Raw genomic sequence first — 14,914 nt, forward strand, 5'->3', positions numbered from 1 at the left:
TGTCTGTGCGCATTTTGCCATTGTTTGTGTATCAAACTGCCCTGTTAGCGATAGGGCGGAGGTTGAAGGAGCTGGGAATTAAGTTCAACTTAAAAAATGTTTTGCAATGTAGTAGTAGGGTGAGGGGGCTATATCAGAGAATGTCGATTTTTTTCCTGCTGTTTTGTTTTATGTCCCCTCTAAATATTTTTAAGATTTTAAATATTTAGATTGTGACCCAGTGTCTGGTGGCGGTAATCCTCAGTTAGGTGGCGGTAACGCTCAGTTAGGTGGCCAACCAATGAACAATTAAAAAAGAAGAAGAAACGAATAAGACACCCTTTGATTGGACGGTAGCCTCATCATCCTGCGTTTGAATTTGCAGGGCTAAAATTCCCGTCAAAAGTAATGCAACGACTTTGGCAAATACTTTGGTCTTAAATAATTGCCTTTGTCGTCCAGTTACAAAGGAGCGTGTCTTATCAACTTCGGTTTTTAAAAATGGGTTGTCAGTGCGTCTGAAAATCTGCGTAATGTTTCCAGCTGATCGAGTCCAGGTTCTTGGCCTCTTGCGTTCTCTGTATGAGCACACATGTACGCTGGAGGAGCTCACGGATAAAATCGTGTTCCGAGAGGGGCACAAACTGGTTCTTGTTGAACAGGCTGACACGGATCTGTTCAAATCCTTCTTAAGTAACATTTTCGTCGCCTACGACAACGAGCTTCAACAAGCGCCGAGCTGCCGTGAGGTAAAAAGTGAATACTATTTCAGAATAAGCAAGTTATTTGTTCATTGCATGACCAATAGTGCATTTCTTGATTGTTTTTGTGACCGATTAATTGCAGGAAAGTTATAAATAGTTGTAAATTACAATGCAGTCAAAGTGAGAAGAATGTTTTTATTGACGCAAACGCTCACTCTCCATATTTTACATCAATAGGACTTGTGCATTTTATAGATACCCCAAATTCAAGAACCACGTGAGTCGCACACTGGCCTGTTCCAAAACAATGGGATATTGTGATTTCCTTGAAAAGTTGCGGTCTTCCAGACAATTATACAAATGTGACGAAAATATACTACTAACTGTGAGAATTATTCAACATGATCAGTACTTTCGCATTGATGCATATCATTTTATTACAAATAAGTAAATGTAAATTGAACATGTTTGATTGATTGGTTGATTGATATATCTTTATTTCGAACATATTTAAAACATGAAAATAGGGAAAAAATAAATAAAACTAATAATAGTTTAAATTGCCATATCGAAGTCCATCAAACAAACAAACAAAAAAAAAACAGTATTTACATATTTATGAAGTGTGTGTATAAAATGGACTGTTGCATCAATCAGTTGGCCTACCCAAGAAGTAGCTGAACTAGCACACTTTTATTGTTGAGTTTTGGGGACCATTTGATATCATGTCACTGACATGTTATTGGGAACTGGAATAACTTGAGTTTTTTTTTTTACACAATTTTATTTATTTATTTATTTATTTTAAGTGCTTTGTCCCCTCCACGGCACTCTTGCGTCAATAGATGACCAATAGAGTAATAAAATTATTAATCTTCCATTGCTTTCTATAGGTATGCACATTCACTGAACTGCTGGCCTTCATTCTGAACAGCTTGGCAAGAAAGAACAAGCGCAACGTCTTGTCACTCGGCTTCAAACTACCGTTTGTGCACGGGAAAGAGCTTGACAATGACAACTTCAAGTTCCACGGTGAAGTAACTCTGAACATTACCTACCTCAAAACGAGCGAGCTGTGGAACAAAGTGGCTAAGCGTCTCGGCACTGACATCACACGGTACCTGCTGGAGACCTGTTCTCTGTTTGTGGTGGCGCCGCCGACGTGCGCTGTCCAGATATGCGGCACTCCCATCTACGACAGGGTTTCAAAGATTCTGCACGCCTCCACCTTTTCTCCTCGATTTAGGAGTTGTGGTAATGCTAGGTCTGTGAAGAATAGATGTGCAGTGAGATTGAAAAGGAGGGATTTTCGAGCATTCTGTGGGAAAAGGAAGAGAGAAAGCCATGAGGATGAAATAGTGTGTTCTGGAAAGAGGAGGAGACTCTCAGAAGCTCGCAAAGTCAAAAAGATGGTTGAAGAAGGACACTCCCTTAAGTATGTAGAGACAAGCACTACTGTCTCCAAACAAGCAGCTGGAACAAGCACAGGTCCTATGAAAGGAGCACCTAGTTGGCGATCAGGCGTTTCCCCCCCTTTGCCTCCGTCTCGGTGTTTTGTCCAAACCTTGGCCTTCCTGTATGGCGGCAGAGGTATGAATGGGTTCCTCCTGAACAGAAAGAGGAAGAGCGCGGCGGGCTTGAAAAGTCTTCTGGGCCAGGATGTGGTGAGACTTATTTTCTTTGAGGGGCTGCAGTATCTGAATGGAGTAGAGAGGAAACCCAAGAAGCTCCCTCGTCGCTTTTTTAACATGATCTCCCTTTTTAGTCAGCTTTTGTTGCAACATAAGAAATACGCCTACAACAGAACTCTGCGGCGCCTATGCCCGCTGGTGCACTGCGACTTGGCTCAAGCTGAGTTGAGCTCCCTTTTGGCCAAACACTGTACGTCTCACCAAGTCTACCTTTTTGTACGGGAGTGCCTGTGCGCTGTCGTGCCGTCGGAGCTTTGGGGGTCTGCGGAAAACCGTTCTTGTTTTTTGGCGAGAGTCAGGGGCTTTTTGCGAAGCGGCAAGTTTGACAAGCTTTCAGTTGCGGAGCTGTTGTGGAAGATGAAGGTGAATGATTGTGACTGGTTGAAGATCAGTAAAAAAGGTAAGATTAAAGTGGAACTGTGCAAAAAAAGTTCTCAGGCTGCTTGAATAACATGGGATTTTTTTTGGCTGATTCAACATACTTTTGTTTGCAGGCTGGGTGCCACCCAGCGAGCTCTCATATCGGACCCGGGTGCTTGGACAGCTGCTTGCTTGGCTCCTGGACGGCTACGTCGTCGACCTCGTGCGAGCCTGCTTCTACGTTACGGAAAGTGTGGGTCAGAAGAACGCCCTTAGGTTCTACAGGCATGACGTTTGGGACAGACTGCAGGAGCTGGCCTTCAGGTCTCAAAAAACATCACACATGTTCAGTGGGGCGGTGGCGGTCTAATGAAGCTCATGGTCACTCTTTGTCATTGTAGAAGTTACATTTCTAAGGGCCAGTTGGAGGAACTGACTTCGTCTGAGGTGGCAAGCCTCCCCAAAAGCACTGTCATCTCCCGCCTGCGCTTCATCCCAAAGACAGATAGCATGAGGCCCATTACGCGGGTTTTGGGACAAGATGCCAAATCAAAGGTACTTTGTTTGTCTTCTAAAAGGTCCACATTTCAAAAGTTGTGACAGCCCCCCCACCCAATCCTGTTTGTAGGCCTACCGAAAGGACATCCGTAACCTAAAGGATGTCTTGCAGGCCTGCGTGCAGACCAATCCGTCCCTCCTGGGTTCCACAGTCTGGGATATGACTGAAATCCACAAAGTGTTGTCAACTCTTCTGCCAGACCGGAAGGAGCACATACGGAAGCTTTACTTTGTTAAGGTTATACAAAAGCAGGATCAAGTCAATGTGAACTGTCATGTCATTTTTCCATCGACAGCAAGTGGCAAAATGGCCGTCCCCTGAGATGGTAAAAAAGGTTGAATTTTTGCTGAACTCGTTTTCCACAAAGGCAATATTAATCAGAATGCTGTGTTTGGACTTGTGGGGGGTAATACAAATGATTGTAAAGAAATGTTTTGGGTTGACGTCCCCTTTACTACTGCCATCCTTCACATTCTTACTTTAAGATGGACGTCAGTGGAGCGTACGAGAGTCTGCCTCATAAGAAACTTCTCCATATGGTCCGCGAAGTTCTGTCGCCTTTCCAACACAAGACCTTTATCACGCACTGCTATGCCAAGATCTGGGCAAATTCTATTGAGGGGCTCAAGAAGTCTTTTTTTAGACAGGTACAAAGACAGGTTCCTTTAAAAAAAATCTTCTATCCAGTCCTAGAGTTTAGTTTTTCTTCTGCTTTTGCAGGGAGAATTTTTGGTGGATGACAGGAAGGGCATCAAAGACACCATGAATGACCTCGCGATTGCACTGCAAAGAAGCAACAAAGTTCACCATGCAATCCTGGTGGAGCAGGTTGGGACGGCATCCTCGGATCGTTCTCTACATTATTAGCTATTTTATAAGTTTTTAGAAATTTTTTTTCCGCTAATTTGAGTTACTTTCCAGCAGTATTCGCAAGATATTCGCGTCGAAGACATGCTTCAGGTCTTCAACCTAATGTTGACAGGCAGTGTTTTACGCTTTGGGAACAAGTAAGTTTTGAATTTTAGTCATAGCACGGGAGGGCATGTCACAGCTCTGGACCTGGACCCTTTTAGACTGTATCGTCGGCTTCGCGGGATTCCCCAGGGGTCCGTCGCATCTGCTATGCTCTGCTGTCTCTGCTATGGTCACATGGAGAACACCCTGCTCAAAGGCGTGGTCGGATCCAAAGGGTACGATGGTCCCGACGTTCCGGGGTTAAGTCCGAATTCGGCTCACATTGCCGCCGAAGAAACAAAACTGTCGTAAAGCGATACTTTAATTACCAAAAATCTGCATATGTAATACATTTGAGCAGGAGAGGATAGCGTGTTGAAGTTGCCCCCCCCTCCCCCCTTTGCTTCTAGACGATTGATGAGACTGGTGGATGATTTCCTTCTGATCACGCCCTACCTACACGAGGCACAAACCTTTTTCAAGTATGACTCCACGGAATACAGTTATTTTTAATTGCATCTCTGACTCAAAAGTCTGTTCATGTGAAGTTTGAGTGAGAGATTGTCATTCTCCCAATTTTTTTGTGTTCAGGGTTTTGATGGCCAGCGTCCCACAATATGGCCTGGTGGTCAACCCGCAAAAGGTGCTGGTCAATTTTCCTCTACCGCAAAGTCTGGATCCACAACATGCCGTCCGTATCCTTAACAACTGTCTCCTCTTCCCTTGGTGTGGGCTGTTGTTAGACACGTCCACACTTGATGTCTATAAAGATTACTCCAGGTGAAGCAGCTCTTCAGCTGTAAATAATATATCATAGTTTTTTTTTTCTCAGATTAGTCATTGTGCTTTTGCTGCTCTTTTATGGTGTGCAGTGAGCACATTTGGATGATTTGACTCTGCTCTACTTGCATCACAGTTATTCGGGCATATCTCTGTGACACAGTCTTACTTTGGGCACTGTCTCCTCAGTGTGTGTATAAATGTATGTGTACACCCAAAACAGATGCTCACTGAGGAGATTTGGGTGATTTGACTCTTTCCTCTCCTTGCGTAACAGATACTTGGGCATGTTTCTGCACCACAGCCTCACTTTGGGGACTGTCTCCTCAGTGTGTGTATAAATGTGTGTACACCAAAAAAAGATGATCACTGAGTTGATTTGACTCTTTCCTCTCCTTGCGTCACAGATACTCGGGCATGTCTCTGCGCCACAGCCTCACTTTGCGCAATGTCCCCTCAGCCGGGAAGCAAATGAGGATGAAATTGATGCAGATCCTCAGATTGAAGTGCCACCCCCTGTTCTTGGACCTTAAGGTTAGTCCAGTTAGTTAGTTAGTTAATTCCACAGAGGCCACTATATGGGATCACTCATGAATTATGTAATACTTTGCTTTTGGTACATCGACCTGTTTTTTTCAAGTTGCCTACAATGCCACGGAATACATTTTTTGTGGTACTTTCTGTGAAAGGTTTTCTAGCCAGTGTTCATGTAGGCCCCATGTGACACACAGGCATTTTGTTGCCTACACCATACTTGCATTCCATTTTATTTATATTTTTACATTGTCATTATTGTCAAATTACTTTTTTTGTACAGACAAATTTGGTGACAGCTGTCTACAAAAACATCTACGAATTGGTTTTCCTCCAGGCACTCAGGTCAGGACTTAGCCCAGATGACTATTGTCAAGTTTTATTCACATTTTTTTGCATGTGGATGCCATTTTTCAACGTCGTTGAATTTATATATATTTACTCCAATAAATAGCACTACGGCAATTGTACATCTATTTTTATGCTCGAAAGCTAACCAGTGACCACTTCCACTCTTAGCCTTGACCAAATAAAAGGGCTACTTAATCACTTCATACTATAACCAGCTCAGTGGCCTAGTAGTAGAGTGTCCGCCCTGAGACTGGAAGGTTGTGGGTTCAAACCCCGGTCAGGTCATACCAAAGACTATAAAAATGGGACCCATTGCCTCCCTACTTGGCACTCAGCATTAAGGGTTGGAATTGGGGGGTTAGGTCACCAAATGATTCCCGAGCGCGGCACCGCTGCTGCTCACTGCTCCCCTCTCCCCCAGGGGATGGATCAAAATCACATGGGGATGGGTTAAATGCAGAGGACAAATTTCACCACACCCAGATGTGTGTGTGACGATGATCATTGGGAGTTTAACTTTAAGCAGAGAAGTAATTGAATTTGACGTTCAGCACATTATGCAAAGATTTTTATTTCCCTTTTTCGTTTTTTAGATTCCATGTATGTGCCCAGAGTTTACCCTTTGGCCAAACGGTTGCAAAGAACCCTTTCTACTTTCTGCGGATGGTATGGGACATGGCTCATTACACCAGTCATCTCATCAGCCAAAGCAACAAAGGTTTTCCACTCAGATATATTGGATTCCATTTAAGGTTAACTATCACATTATATGATTTTTTTTTTTTGTGTGGTTATGCGTGTTTTGAACTTTAAGGCTACGAGGCACTGGGTTCCCTTGTTCCAGACGAGGCAGTGGAGTTGCTTTTCTGCCTGTCATTTTCACTGGTGTTATCGCAACATCGCGCTGCATACAAGGGGATGGGTTCTCATCTGCAGAAACGTACGTGCCCCTTGGTAAACCATGGAAATATTCAGTGTGTTTGATAGCTATTCTAAAAAGAGAAATTATTGTCTGATTCTTACAGGCAAGCGCAGTCTGGAGCGCCGTCTGGGAGGTTTGCAACTGGGTTGGGTGAGACAGGCGGCCAAGCCCTCTGGAATTCTTGGCCAGTTAAATCTAAAAGGTGTTCTGTTAAAAAAAACAAAAATAAATAACCGCTAGGTGACAACAGGTTTGGATGCGAATGGTTGCTGGCCATGACAAATTGCCTTGAATTGCCTTACTAGGGAAAACAAAGGTGTGTTCTGTGGTCTCCGCTGCCACCTAACGTTCTGTTTTAGTAGTGTCTGGTGCAACGGCGGCAAATGTACAGTATTTGCGAGGGATTGCCTAAATTGTTTAGGCTACATAGCCATGTCGTGTATGTACTGAACCTATTTCACTGGAAACTTCATGAAGAACATTTGCAGTCTTTTGAGATTCAATACAAAATATGTAATAAACTTGAATTAAAAATACCCATTCGAATCTAAAATACTGTATGTTTTTTCCAGTAATGGTATTGCACAATTTTGAAACCTTACCAATGGAACCAAATTCTTTTGCATCCCACAACTATACTTCAATATTGAGCATATGGCTGGCTTATGCCAAAGAACTATCATAATGGTAATCATACTTTTTGTATCCATGACAGCTTGGAAGAGGCTGAGGCACTCTGTAGCAGAGGAGTTTAGGTGTGTATCTATATTGGCCATTAGTTGAATTGTGTTCATTATGTCTCCATTGATGATAGCCATTGTATTCCTTTGTTCAGAGAAGTTGAGCAGGTCTTACCTTAAACTTTTCCAACAGTTTCGCCTTTGTTCAGAGAAGTTGAGCAGGTCTTACCTTAAACTTTTCCAACAGTTTCGGCAGCAACCTCCGCCATCTTCTGGAAGCTTTGATGCTGCACCCACCTCAGCTGGCGGTTGGGCAACTGAATTTCTGAATAGGTCTTCTGGAGGTGTATCATTTCGTTGTCAATTTTTTTGTTTTTATTTGTCTGATGAGGTTCTGTCGGTCCAGTTCTTTCGCTGACAACTGCTAAATCATGAGGGTGATACTGAAATTCTTCAGTCCCAAATGTAGAATCAATGTCCAAATACTGATACTTCCACCCTTGCGCCCATCAATTGTGCATTCCTAATGAGGGTTCGTATCACTCCTGTGGGATTGCACTTATACGAAAGAAAATATGATTGAGAACCATTTTTACACCAAGTGTGCAAAGATTTGCATTTATTAAATGCACAGATGGGTGCCATTTGAGTTTGGCGTTCACTGGGTAGCCCGTCCGCCTCACAGTTAGGACGATGCGGGTTTGATTCCACCTCCGGCCCTCCCTGTGTGGAGTTTGCATGTTCTCCCCGGGCCCTCGTGGGCTTTCTCCGGGCACTCCGATTTCCTCCCACATCCCAAAAACATGCTTGGTAGGCCGATTGAGCACTCCAAATTGTCCCTACGTTTGAGTGCGAATGGTTGTTTGTCTCTGTGTGCCCTGCAATTGGCTGGCAACCGGTTCAGGGTGTCCCCCGCCTATTGCCCGATGACGGCTGGGATAGGCTCTAGCACACCCGCGACCCCTGTGGGGACTAAGCAGTACAGAAAATGGATGGATGGATAGGTCCGAAATTTCCCACTTTGCCGTCTGTTTTTTTTTTTTTTTTTTTTTTTTTACAGCTGCAGCAGTGTTACTCTTTCTCATGAGAAGAGACTTGGTGTCCTTGTACGACGTCATTAAAATCTATATTTCAATGGATGTGAAGAACGCGGATCGAGTTTTCTTCTTCATGCTGACCATGTTGAATCAAGTTATCAGTGCTCCATTGATGTTTGGCTTTTTTAATGATAGATGTGCACGCGCTAAACACAAGGTTAATCAACTCTGAGTTAATTTACATAATTCATGTTAGCTGTTCTGGAACCACATGGTCAGAGTTTCCCATCGCATGGTAAATCAACCTCGAGTTTTACCATTAGGACTTGCTGAGCCATCAATCTGGAGCATTCCCTCTCGGGAACATACACTCTGCGTCCAAATTCACAGGTTGCGTACTCCGGAGGCTGGTTTTGAGACCGGTTTTTTTCCCTTTTCTGTATGACGTCATTTCCGGCGCGACTCGACAGCAAGTCTCGTAACACAAATGCAGCCTTGAAAAGTGACCTTTGGTGCCATGGCGACGGACTTGTTTATCATTACTTTTCAAAATATGTATTTACGTACTCAGAACATGTAAACAATAAAATACATTATTACTGTAACGGCATTAGGTTAAATCTGTTCATATTTTCACTGAAGCACCAAGTTAGAGCAAGACATTGGTTCTTCTGAGAATGCCTTCCGCATAAAAGAATTGAGACTGCGTAAAATCTTTAACTGAAGTCAAAAATCAAATGATTCATGAAGCGGATCAAACCGAGCCCTTGTGAATCAAATCAATTTTGAAAACGTAATTGATACCCAGGCAAGACCAAAGAGTTCCCAGGCTGTACATTCATTTTAGCAACGACCGCACGGGCGGTTTAATGAGCTACACGAGAACAAGTGTGCTGATGGTGCATCTGTCTTGATTGAAATTATAATCCTGCAAAACAATCAAGATTTTTAATAAATGTACCGATAATCTGATTGTTCTTTTTCCTGTAACTGGAATGAAATACATTTACATTTACACATTTACAAATACATTTAAATCCTGAATACGTAATGCCAATACATGTATTCTGTTATACGTCAAGCATAGGAGAATACAAACACACGGCAATAATTTTACTATCATATGTGGGATCCCTCTCATTTATAAAATAGGTTTAGTCCATATGACAGGGTTTAGAATCTAAAATTTAGATGGTTTCGATTATCCATTCAATGAATATTCAGACTAATCAGTCACTCATTCAATTAAAAACATAACCACGCAAAACATAGACTGATTTTCATTCATACAGGAATTTATTCATTGAACATATTTTTTTAAAGTAGCAAACCAATTTTCAATTTACAGCTCTGGTGGAAAACATACTTATGGCAAAAATATAAAATTAATCCATCCAATACCAAAATACATTCTTCATGCAATTAACATTAAAATTATTGAACAAATGAGGATATACAGGTAATGAACATTCTTCTGCAAAAACTGGAGCTGGTTCCCACCCCAAAAAAACGTGTTTTAAAAAATTGTGGAAAATAATCCTCAAATGTTTGAGTCCGCAAGTGCTGAAACATGAAAATACAGGGTAAATTTTTCACTATACTGCTTGTTGTAGCTAATTTCTCTGACTCTAATTTGTAGACTTACTCATTCATCCATCTATTCATCCATTTTCCGTACTGCTTGTTGTGGTTGTGCTGGACTCTATCCCAGCAGTCATCGGGCAGTACGCGGGGGACACCCTGAACTGGTTGCCAGCAATTCGCTGGGCACCCACAGACGAATAACCATCTGCACTTGCACTCACTCCTACGGACAACTTGGAGTGTTCAATCAGCCTGCCATGCATGTTTTGGGGATGTGGGAGGAAACCGGCCGGGGAGAACATGCAAACTCCACACAGGGAGGGCCGGAGCTGGAATCAAACCCACACCCTCTGAGCGGACGTGCTAATCATATTTTTAATACAAATGATATATATCTTGTCTATACGGAGTTATACAAGCATTGGGTGGAACATCGATCGACCCAACTTCATGTAAAGCTACAGAAGTTCAAGCTGCTCCAGGTTATCTAAAATGGCGTACAGGTATTCTTTGGTCTCTCTCCTGCCCCACTGGGTCTTCCACCTTCTGTAAAATGTAAATCTCGTTCCTCCTCACCTGCTATTAAAAAAACAAAAACAAAAACATTATTACATAAAAGACACATTTGGTACTTCAGTATTAAACCCAATGGTGGTTCTATACGACTTAAAAATTCAACGATTCATAGTCGCGGGGAAGACAAATAGCGCTTCTAGTAAACACTGTCTATAATGCATAATGCCTACTCTTGAAGCCATATTTGTTTTTCTGGATAGCTGTAAATAGGTGTCCTGCATATTAAACTGTAAGAGATCCATTCAATTCAGATGCAAGGTCACCTAAATAATCCTGTGTAACAATTGTTGATGTCTGAAATGCTTTGCCTTTCATTGTATGTACTGTACTTTTCATTCTGCTTGTAAACCTGCAGATATAAGTGATGGAAATTTATTTGTGATAGAGGGCAAATTACATTTTGTCTAATGAATTACCTGGTGGGAGGACATTTTCTCTGAAGTACTGGCTCATGCTAATGTTGCCAGCTGGTCGATACTGCCCAACAACAAAAACCTTGTTGCCATCTGTGGCCATCCCGACTCCCAGTTGTGTGCTTGCTTTCCACACAATTTGAGTAAAATGACCTATATGGGGAAACATGCGCAGGAATCTTAAAGTTGTTTTGCTGCACCTTCGGTATTACCCACAACTTTGTTAGCTACAACTATACAATCTGATAGAATATAATTCGAAAACATGAGATATCAAAAATTCCTCAGTCAGCATTTTTTTTTGTGTGTCTATTGTATACTGACAGACACACACTCTGATTAAGCTGTAGTCATTGAGTGTCTCGGCACGTGTACATGCACAACGAACGACATAATGCTTACTTTTGTGTTTTTTTATTGATTTTTATGAAAGTAATTAGTAATATCAATTTTTGTTGTTTTACCTGTGTTGCCACTAAATCCTGGGTTGCTCCAGCTGTATTTCTTAACTTCACCATACCATGAATCTACGGCTTCTTTGCCTAGACAAGACAAACTTTCTCACGAGACAATTCCATAAAATCATACAATTGACCCGTTAATCACTGCAAGGGTGTCAAACTCAATCTTATCGTGGGCCAAGTCGTAGTTGCAGCTTTCGTTATGGCATTATGGTTTTATTACTGTTCTGACTTTTATTTTATTAGTTTACGGTTTCATTTTATTGCTATTATTACTGTTTTATTACTGATCCGAACGGATCGACGTCACAGATTGAGGACCCCCTGAACACAACCAATTAATAGATTACTATTATCAGAAATAATATTTTCTTCAATTATTGTTCAAATTACTATAAAAAAATAATTACTAAATATGAATAATAGAATAGTAATACATTTAGCAAGGATCATGCGAGTTGACATGATTTGGTTTCGCGGGCCATATAAAATAACATGGTGGGCCGGATCTGGCCCCGGGCCTTGAGTTTGACACCATGCATTAATGTGTAACAATTTGCATTATTGGGTAACATGAAGTCCTCAAGAACAACACATGCTAAAGTCTCGTGAACACTTGTCAAAGTGTTTTGAGATGGAAATACACCTGTTAGTTTAAAGGGTGCCGAACTCCACTTGTAAAAAATATTCTCTCCATCATCGCTGCCACTGTGCTGTGCAACACCCAAAGCCAACAAGCGATCCGCCCATCTCTGAGCCGCCGCATTCAGCTCACTGTTAAGAGTCATAGGTGGTGTGTTGTGCCGTGCTCTGTAGGCATTGTGAGCTTCCAGGAACTCCTGTTGAAAGCTTTCATCTGCTAATCAAATTATAAATTAGCTCTATTGTGGAGGCTGGCATGGCTGGACGAATTATGCCTAAAAGAAGAGTGAACTCACCTGCCATTGTGTCTGATGTTACAAGGCTGAAAAAGTAAAACAAGAATGCAGTTAAAAACCAAACCACATAGCTATTTTTACATAAAGTACAGAAAAAGGAAGAAAGTATACTGTCAGTGCATTAGTCCTAGTCTGGTGATGACAGCATGACACTTACATGTCAAACAGCCGCCAATACAAATTGCCTCTGGAGAAATGACTAGCTAAGATAGACTTCCTTTGCTGTCTTACATACGTATGTCTGTCTTGATGTTTATATACTCGAGATGTGGAGGCGGAGACAGACACCCAGCCTTTTTTGTTATTACCTCAGTGGGATCAACTGCTTTGCAGCTTGTTCTGTTTCAGACGTTTCTGTTTTGTAACTCGGTTCACAATATAGTTCATCAAATAATATGTGGAAGACCCTGATGTGCATACTTTGTATTGTATTTATTTTTCTGTATGGAAAGCACAACAGGCAAGAGATGAAAAGAAGGTGCTACTCCAGTTTGGGTTTCGCATTTGCATGTGGTTGGGACAACCGCAGATCAAAACAAGTTTGGTGGTTTTGTCTGGGCTCCGCCCCTGTTAGTCTTTCTCAAGTACACTCAAGCTCTCTGACTCCTAAACAGCACATTTTAACAAACAATATCATGAGGACACACACAGATGAATGAAGATGCCACAACAAGCAGGTTGTAACATAAACTGCTACAAAAGAAAACCCCAGTTCTTCACATCATTCTGGAGTAGTTGTGTTGTAGGTGCATTGAACATGCTAAAACTCGAATGTACAGAACATTCCAAGACACCTGGCTCTCAATAATTCACTTTAATGACACTGTACTAAATGCTTATACTGAGAACATAGCATTAGGAAGGCTCCTTGTGGAAAACTACCCAAGGTAGAAATTAATTATTGAAAAAAGTAAAAATATGAAACAATTAAAAAAGACTATGTATAGAACATTCCAAGACACCTGGATCTCAATAATTCACTTAAATGACACTGTACTAAGTGCTATTACTGAGAATATACCAGTAGAAACTCTCCCTGAGGAAAACTACCCAAGGTCGAAATTATTAAAAAAAAAAAAAAATTATGAATTCTCTTCACATTCAGTCTTTTAATACATACTTCTTCTATTCTGCATAACTGCAACCATTTTAAATGCAATGAGGTTTTGTTATGTCATTGTTTTTAGATGGTTCGCAGGATTACACAATAATTTTCCCTAAAACATTTTGGAAATTGTGAAGCATGTGATTGGCTCACCATCAATTATACCTGTACAGAATTGAGAATTGGCCTGCTTTGTCCAAGACGGTATATTGCAAGTCTGGCAAGTGTTGTATTAAAATATTTAGATCCATTCAATTGCAAGCAATTTACAATTTGTCAGATCTTCCATGAAGGTGTTTGACAATGACGCCTAATTCACACTGGGTGCGGAAAGGCTGTGGTGCGGTCTTCCGCAGAACGCCGCAAGGAATAGAAAGCATTGGAGTCGACAAGTCAATTCACACTGGCTGTAGTACGCCACAAATTGGAACGCTTTCTTTTGGTTGGGTGGGTGTCTTTTTACCTCAGCCTTTTCACATCATTCACGGGAGAGGCAAGGATTCTAATATTGTTTCCTGGCTTGGTTTGTCACATTCTGTTGTCACTTTTTGTCTCAAATGTTGACCAATCATCATAAATTCAGATGCTCATTCCTGTCCACCTCATTAAATGTGAGATTAAATGTGAGCCCTGTGAAGAAAAACCATTAGCACCACGACAAGATATTGAGATGATCATTTATTTATGTTTACAGGTTAAAGTGGACAACAGTGGGAATGTGCTTGTGATTGGTTATAGTTTTCAGACTCCATAGGTGTGTTTGCTGCCGGCCCGGCGGCTAGGAGGTCGTGCCTCGTTCGCCCACTGTTCATCCAGCCGTTGCGAGGCAAATGCTAATGCTTTCTGGCCCGAGATCCAGCATTGTAGTGCAAGTGGCCCGTTGGAGTGCTTCAGTTTAGCCCCAGAGGTCAGCTGAGCAAAATTTCAAAGTTGAAAAATTGAGCATGTAAGAATAGCGCAATGCATACAATGGATGAAAGGATCGATGGATGAACGGAATTTGCATAATTAGGAGCACCGGATTTCCAATAATAAGGGCGACCCTTCAGCCGAGAGTGACAGTTTAGAGAACCACATTTTCAGATAGGTGGTGAATGGCGTACGACCTGGAGGTGGAAAATTAAGTCAAGCTAACCCTTACAAATTGGAATTTTATATGTATTGAGTTACAGCAGGGGTGTCCAAACTTTTTTCAAGGAGGGCCAGATTTGATAAAGTGAAGGGGCCCAGGTGCCAATAGTTTTTTCGGCCATTTTTTAACTACAAAAATTTCATGCAAATACACA

At 41.7% G+C, this 14,914-nt stretch overlaps 2 protein-coding genes across 8 annotated transcripts; one reads left to right on the forward strand and one right to left on the reverse strand.

Annotated features, from left to right (window-relative positions):
* Window positions 1-301: 301 nt before the first annotated feature.
* Window positions 302-7,370, forward strand: tert (telomerase reverse transcriptase). 6 transcript variants are annotated; one of them, XM_088376848.1, is made up of 16 exons: window positions 302-728; window positions 1,577-2,774; window positions 2,869-3,058; window positions 3,136-3,289; window positions 3,363-3,530; window positions 3,779-3,940; window positions 4,014-4,121; window positions 4,215-4,300; window positions 4,367-4,483; window positions 4,658-4,729; window positions 4,839-5,027; window positions 5,435-5,561; window positions 5,845-5,906; window positions 6,506-6,630; window positions 6,727-6,852; window positions 6,938-7,370. In XM_088376848.1, the coding sequence occupies exons 1-16, from the start codon at window positions 513-515 to the stop codon at window positions 7,072-7,074; spliced, it is 3,237 nt and encodes a 1,078-aa protein (XP_088232974.1). In that variant the 5' UTR covers window positions 302-512; the 3' UTR covers window positions 7,075-7,370. The 6 variants fall into 6 exon arrangements, 4 of the variants coding, with proteins under 4 accessions (XP_088232974.1, XP_088232975.1, XP_088232976.1 ...); XM_088376849.1 differs by having other exon boundaries at window positions 4,218-4,300; XM_088376850.1 differs by having other exon boundaries at window positions 3,405-3,530.
* Window positions 7,371-9,825: 2,455 nt separating this feature from the next.
* On the reverse strand, window positions 9,826-12,765 carry LOC148398398 (Golgi-associated plant pathogenesis-related protein 1). Of its 2 annotated transcripts, none has more exons than XM_088376445.1 (6): window positions 12,681-12,765; window positions 12,524-12,549; window positions 12,232-12,441; window positions 11,589-11,666; window positions 11,128-11,277; window positions 9,826-10,714 (listed from the first exon to the last, which is right to left on the reverse strand). In XM_088376445.1, the coding sequence occupies exons 2-6, from the start codon at window positions 12,528-12,530 to the stop codon at window positions 10,623-10,625; spliced, it is 537 nt and encodes a 178-aa protein (XP_088232571.1). In that variant the 5' UTR covers window positions 12,531-12,549; window positions 12,681-12,765; the 3' UTR covers window positions 9,826-10,622. The 2 variants fall into 2 exon arrangements, with proteins under 2 accessions (XP_088232571.1, XP_088232570.1); XM_088376444.1 differs by having other exon boundaries at window positions 12,232-12,444.
* Between the last annotated feature and the right edge of the window lie 2,149 nt (window positions 12,766-14,914).

This window comes from Syngnathus floridae, chromosome 5 (genome assembly GCF_059516105.1).
Source record: "Syngnathus floridae isolate MCC-2025c chromosome 5, RoL_Sflo_1.0, whole genome shotgun sequence".
In the NCBI taxonomy this organism is placed as follows: Eukaryota; Metazoa; Chordata; class Actinopteri; order Syngnathiformes; family Syngnathidae; genus Syngnathus; species Syngnathus floridae.

Bases quoted from the DNA above. Each gene is read 5' to 3' on its own strand.
- tert (XM_088376848.1), top strand. From the start codon at position 513: ATGTTTCCAGCTGATCGAGTCCAGGTTCTTGGCCTCTTGCGTTCTCTG. The intron at 3,059-3,135 runs GTCTCAAAAAAC...TTGTCATTGTAG, and splicing joins CTGCAGGAGCTGGCCTTCAG to AAGTTACATTTCTAAGGGCC. The intron at 5,028-5,434 runs GTGAAGCAGCTC...CTTGCGTCACAG, and splicing joins GTCTATAAAGATTACTCCAG to ATACTCGGGCATGTCTCTGC.
- LOC148398398 (XM_088376444.1), bottom strand. The intron at 11,278-11,588 runs GTAAAACAACAA...TTCCCCATATAG, and splicing joins AGGATTTAGTGGCAACACAG to GTCATTTTACTCAAATTGTG. The intron at 10,715-11,127 runs GTAATTCATTAG...TTTTTTTAATAG, and splicing joins AGAAAATGTCCTCCCACCAG to CAGGTGAGGAGGAACGAGAT.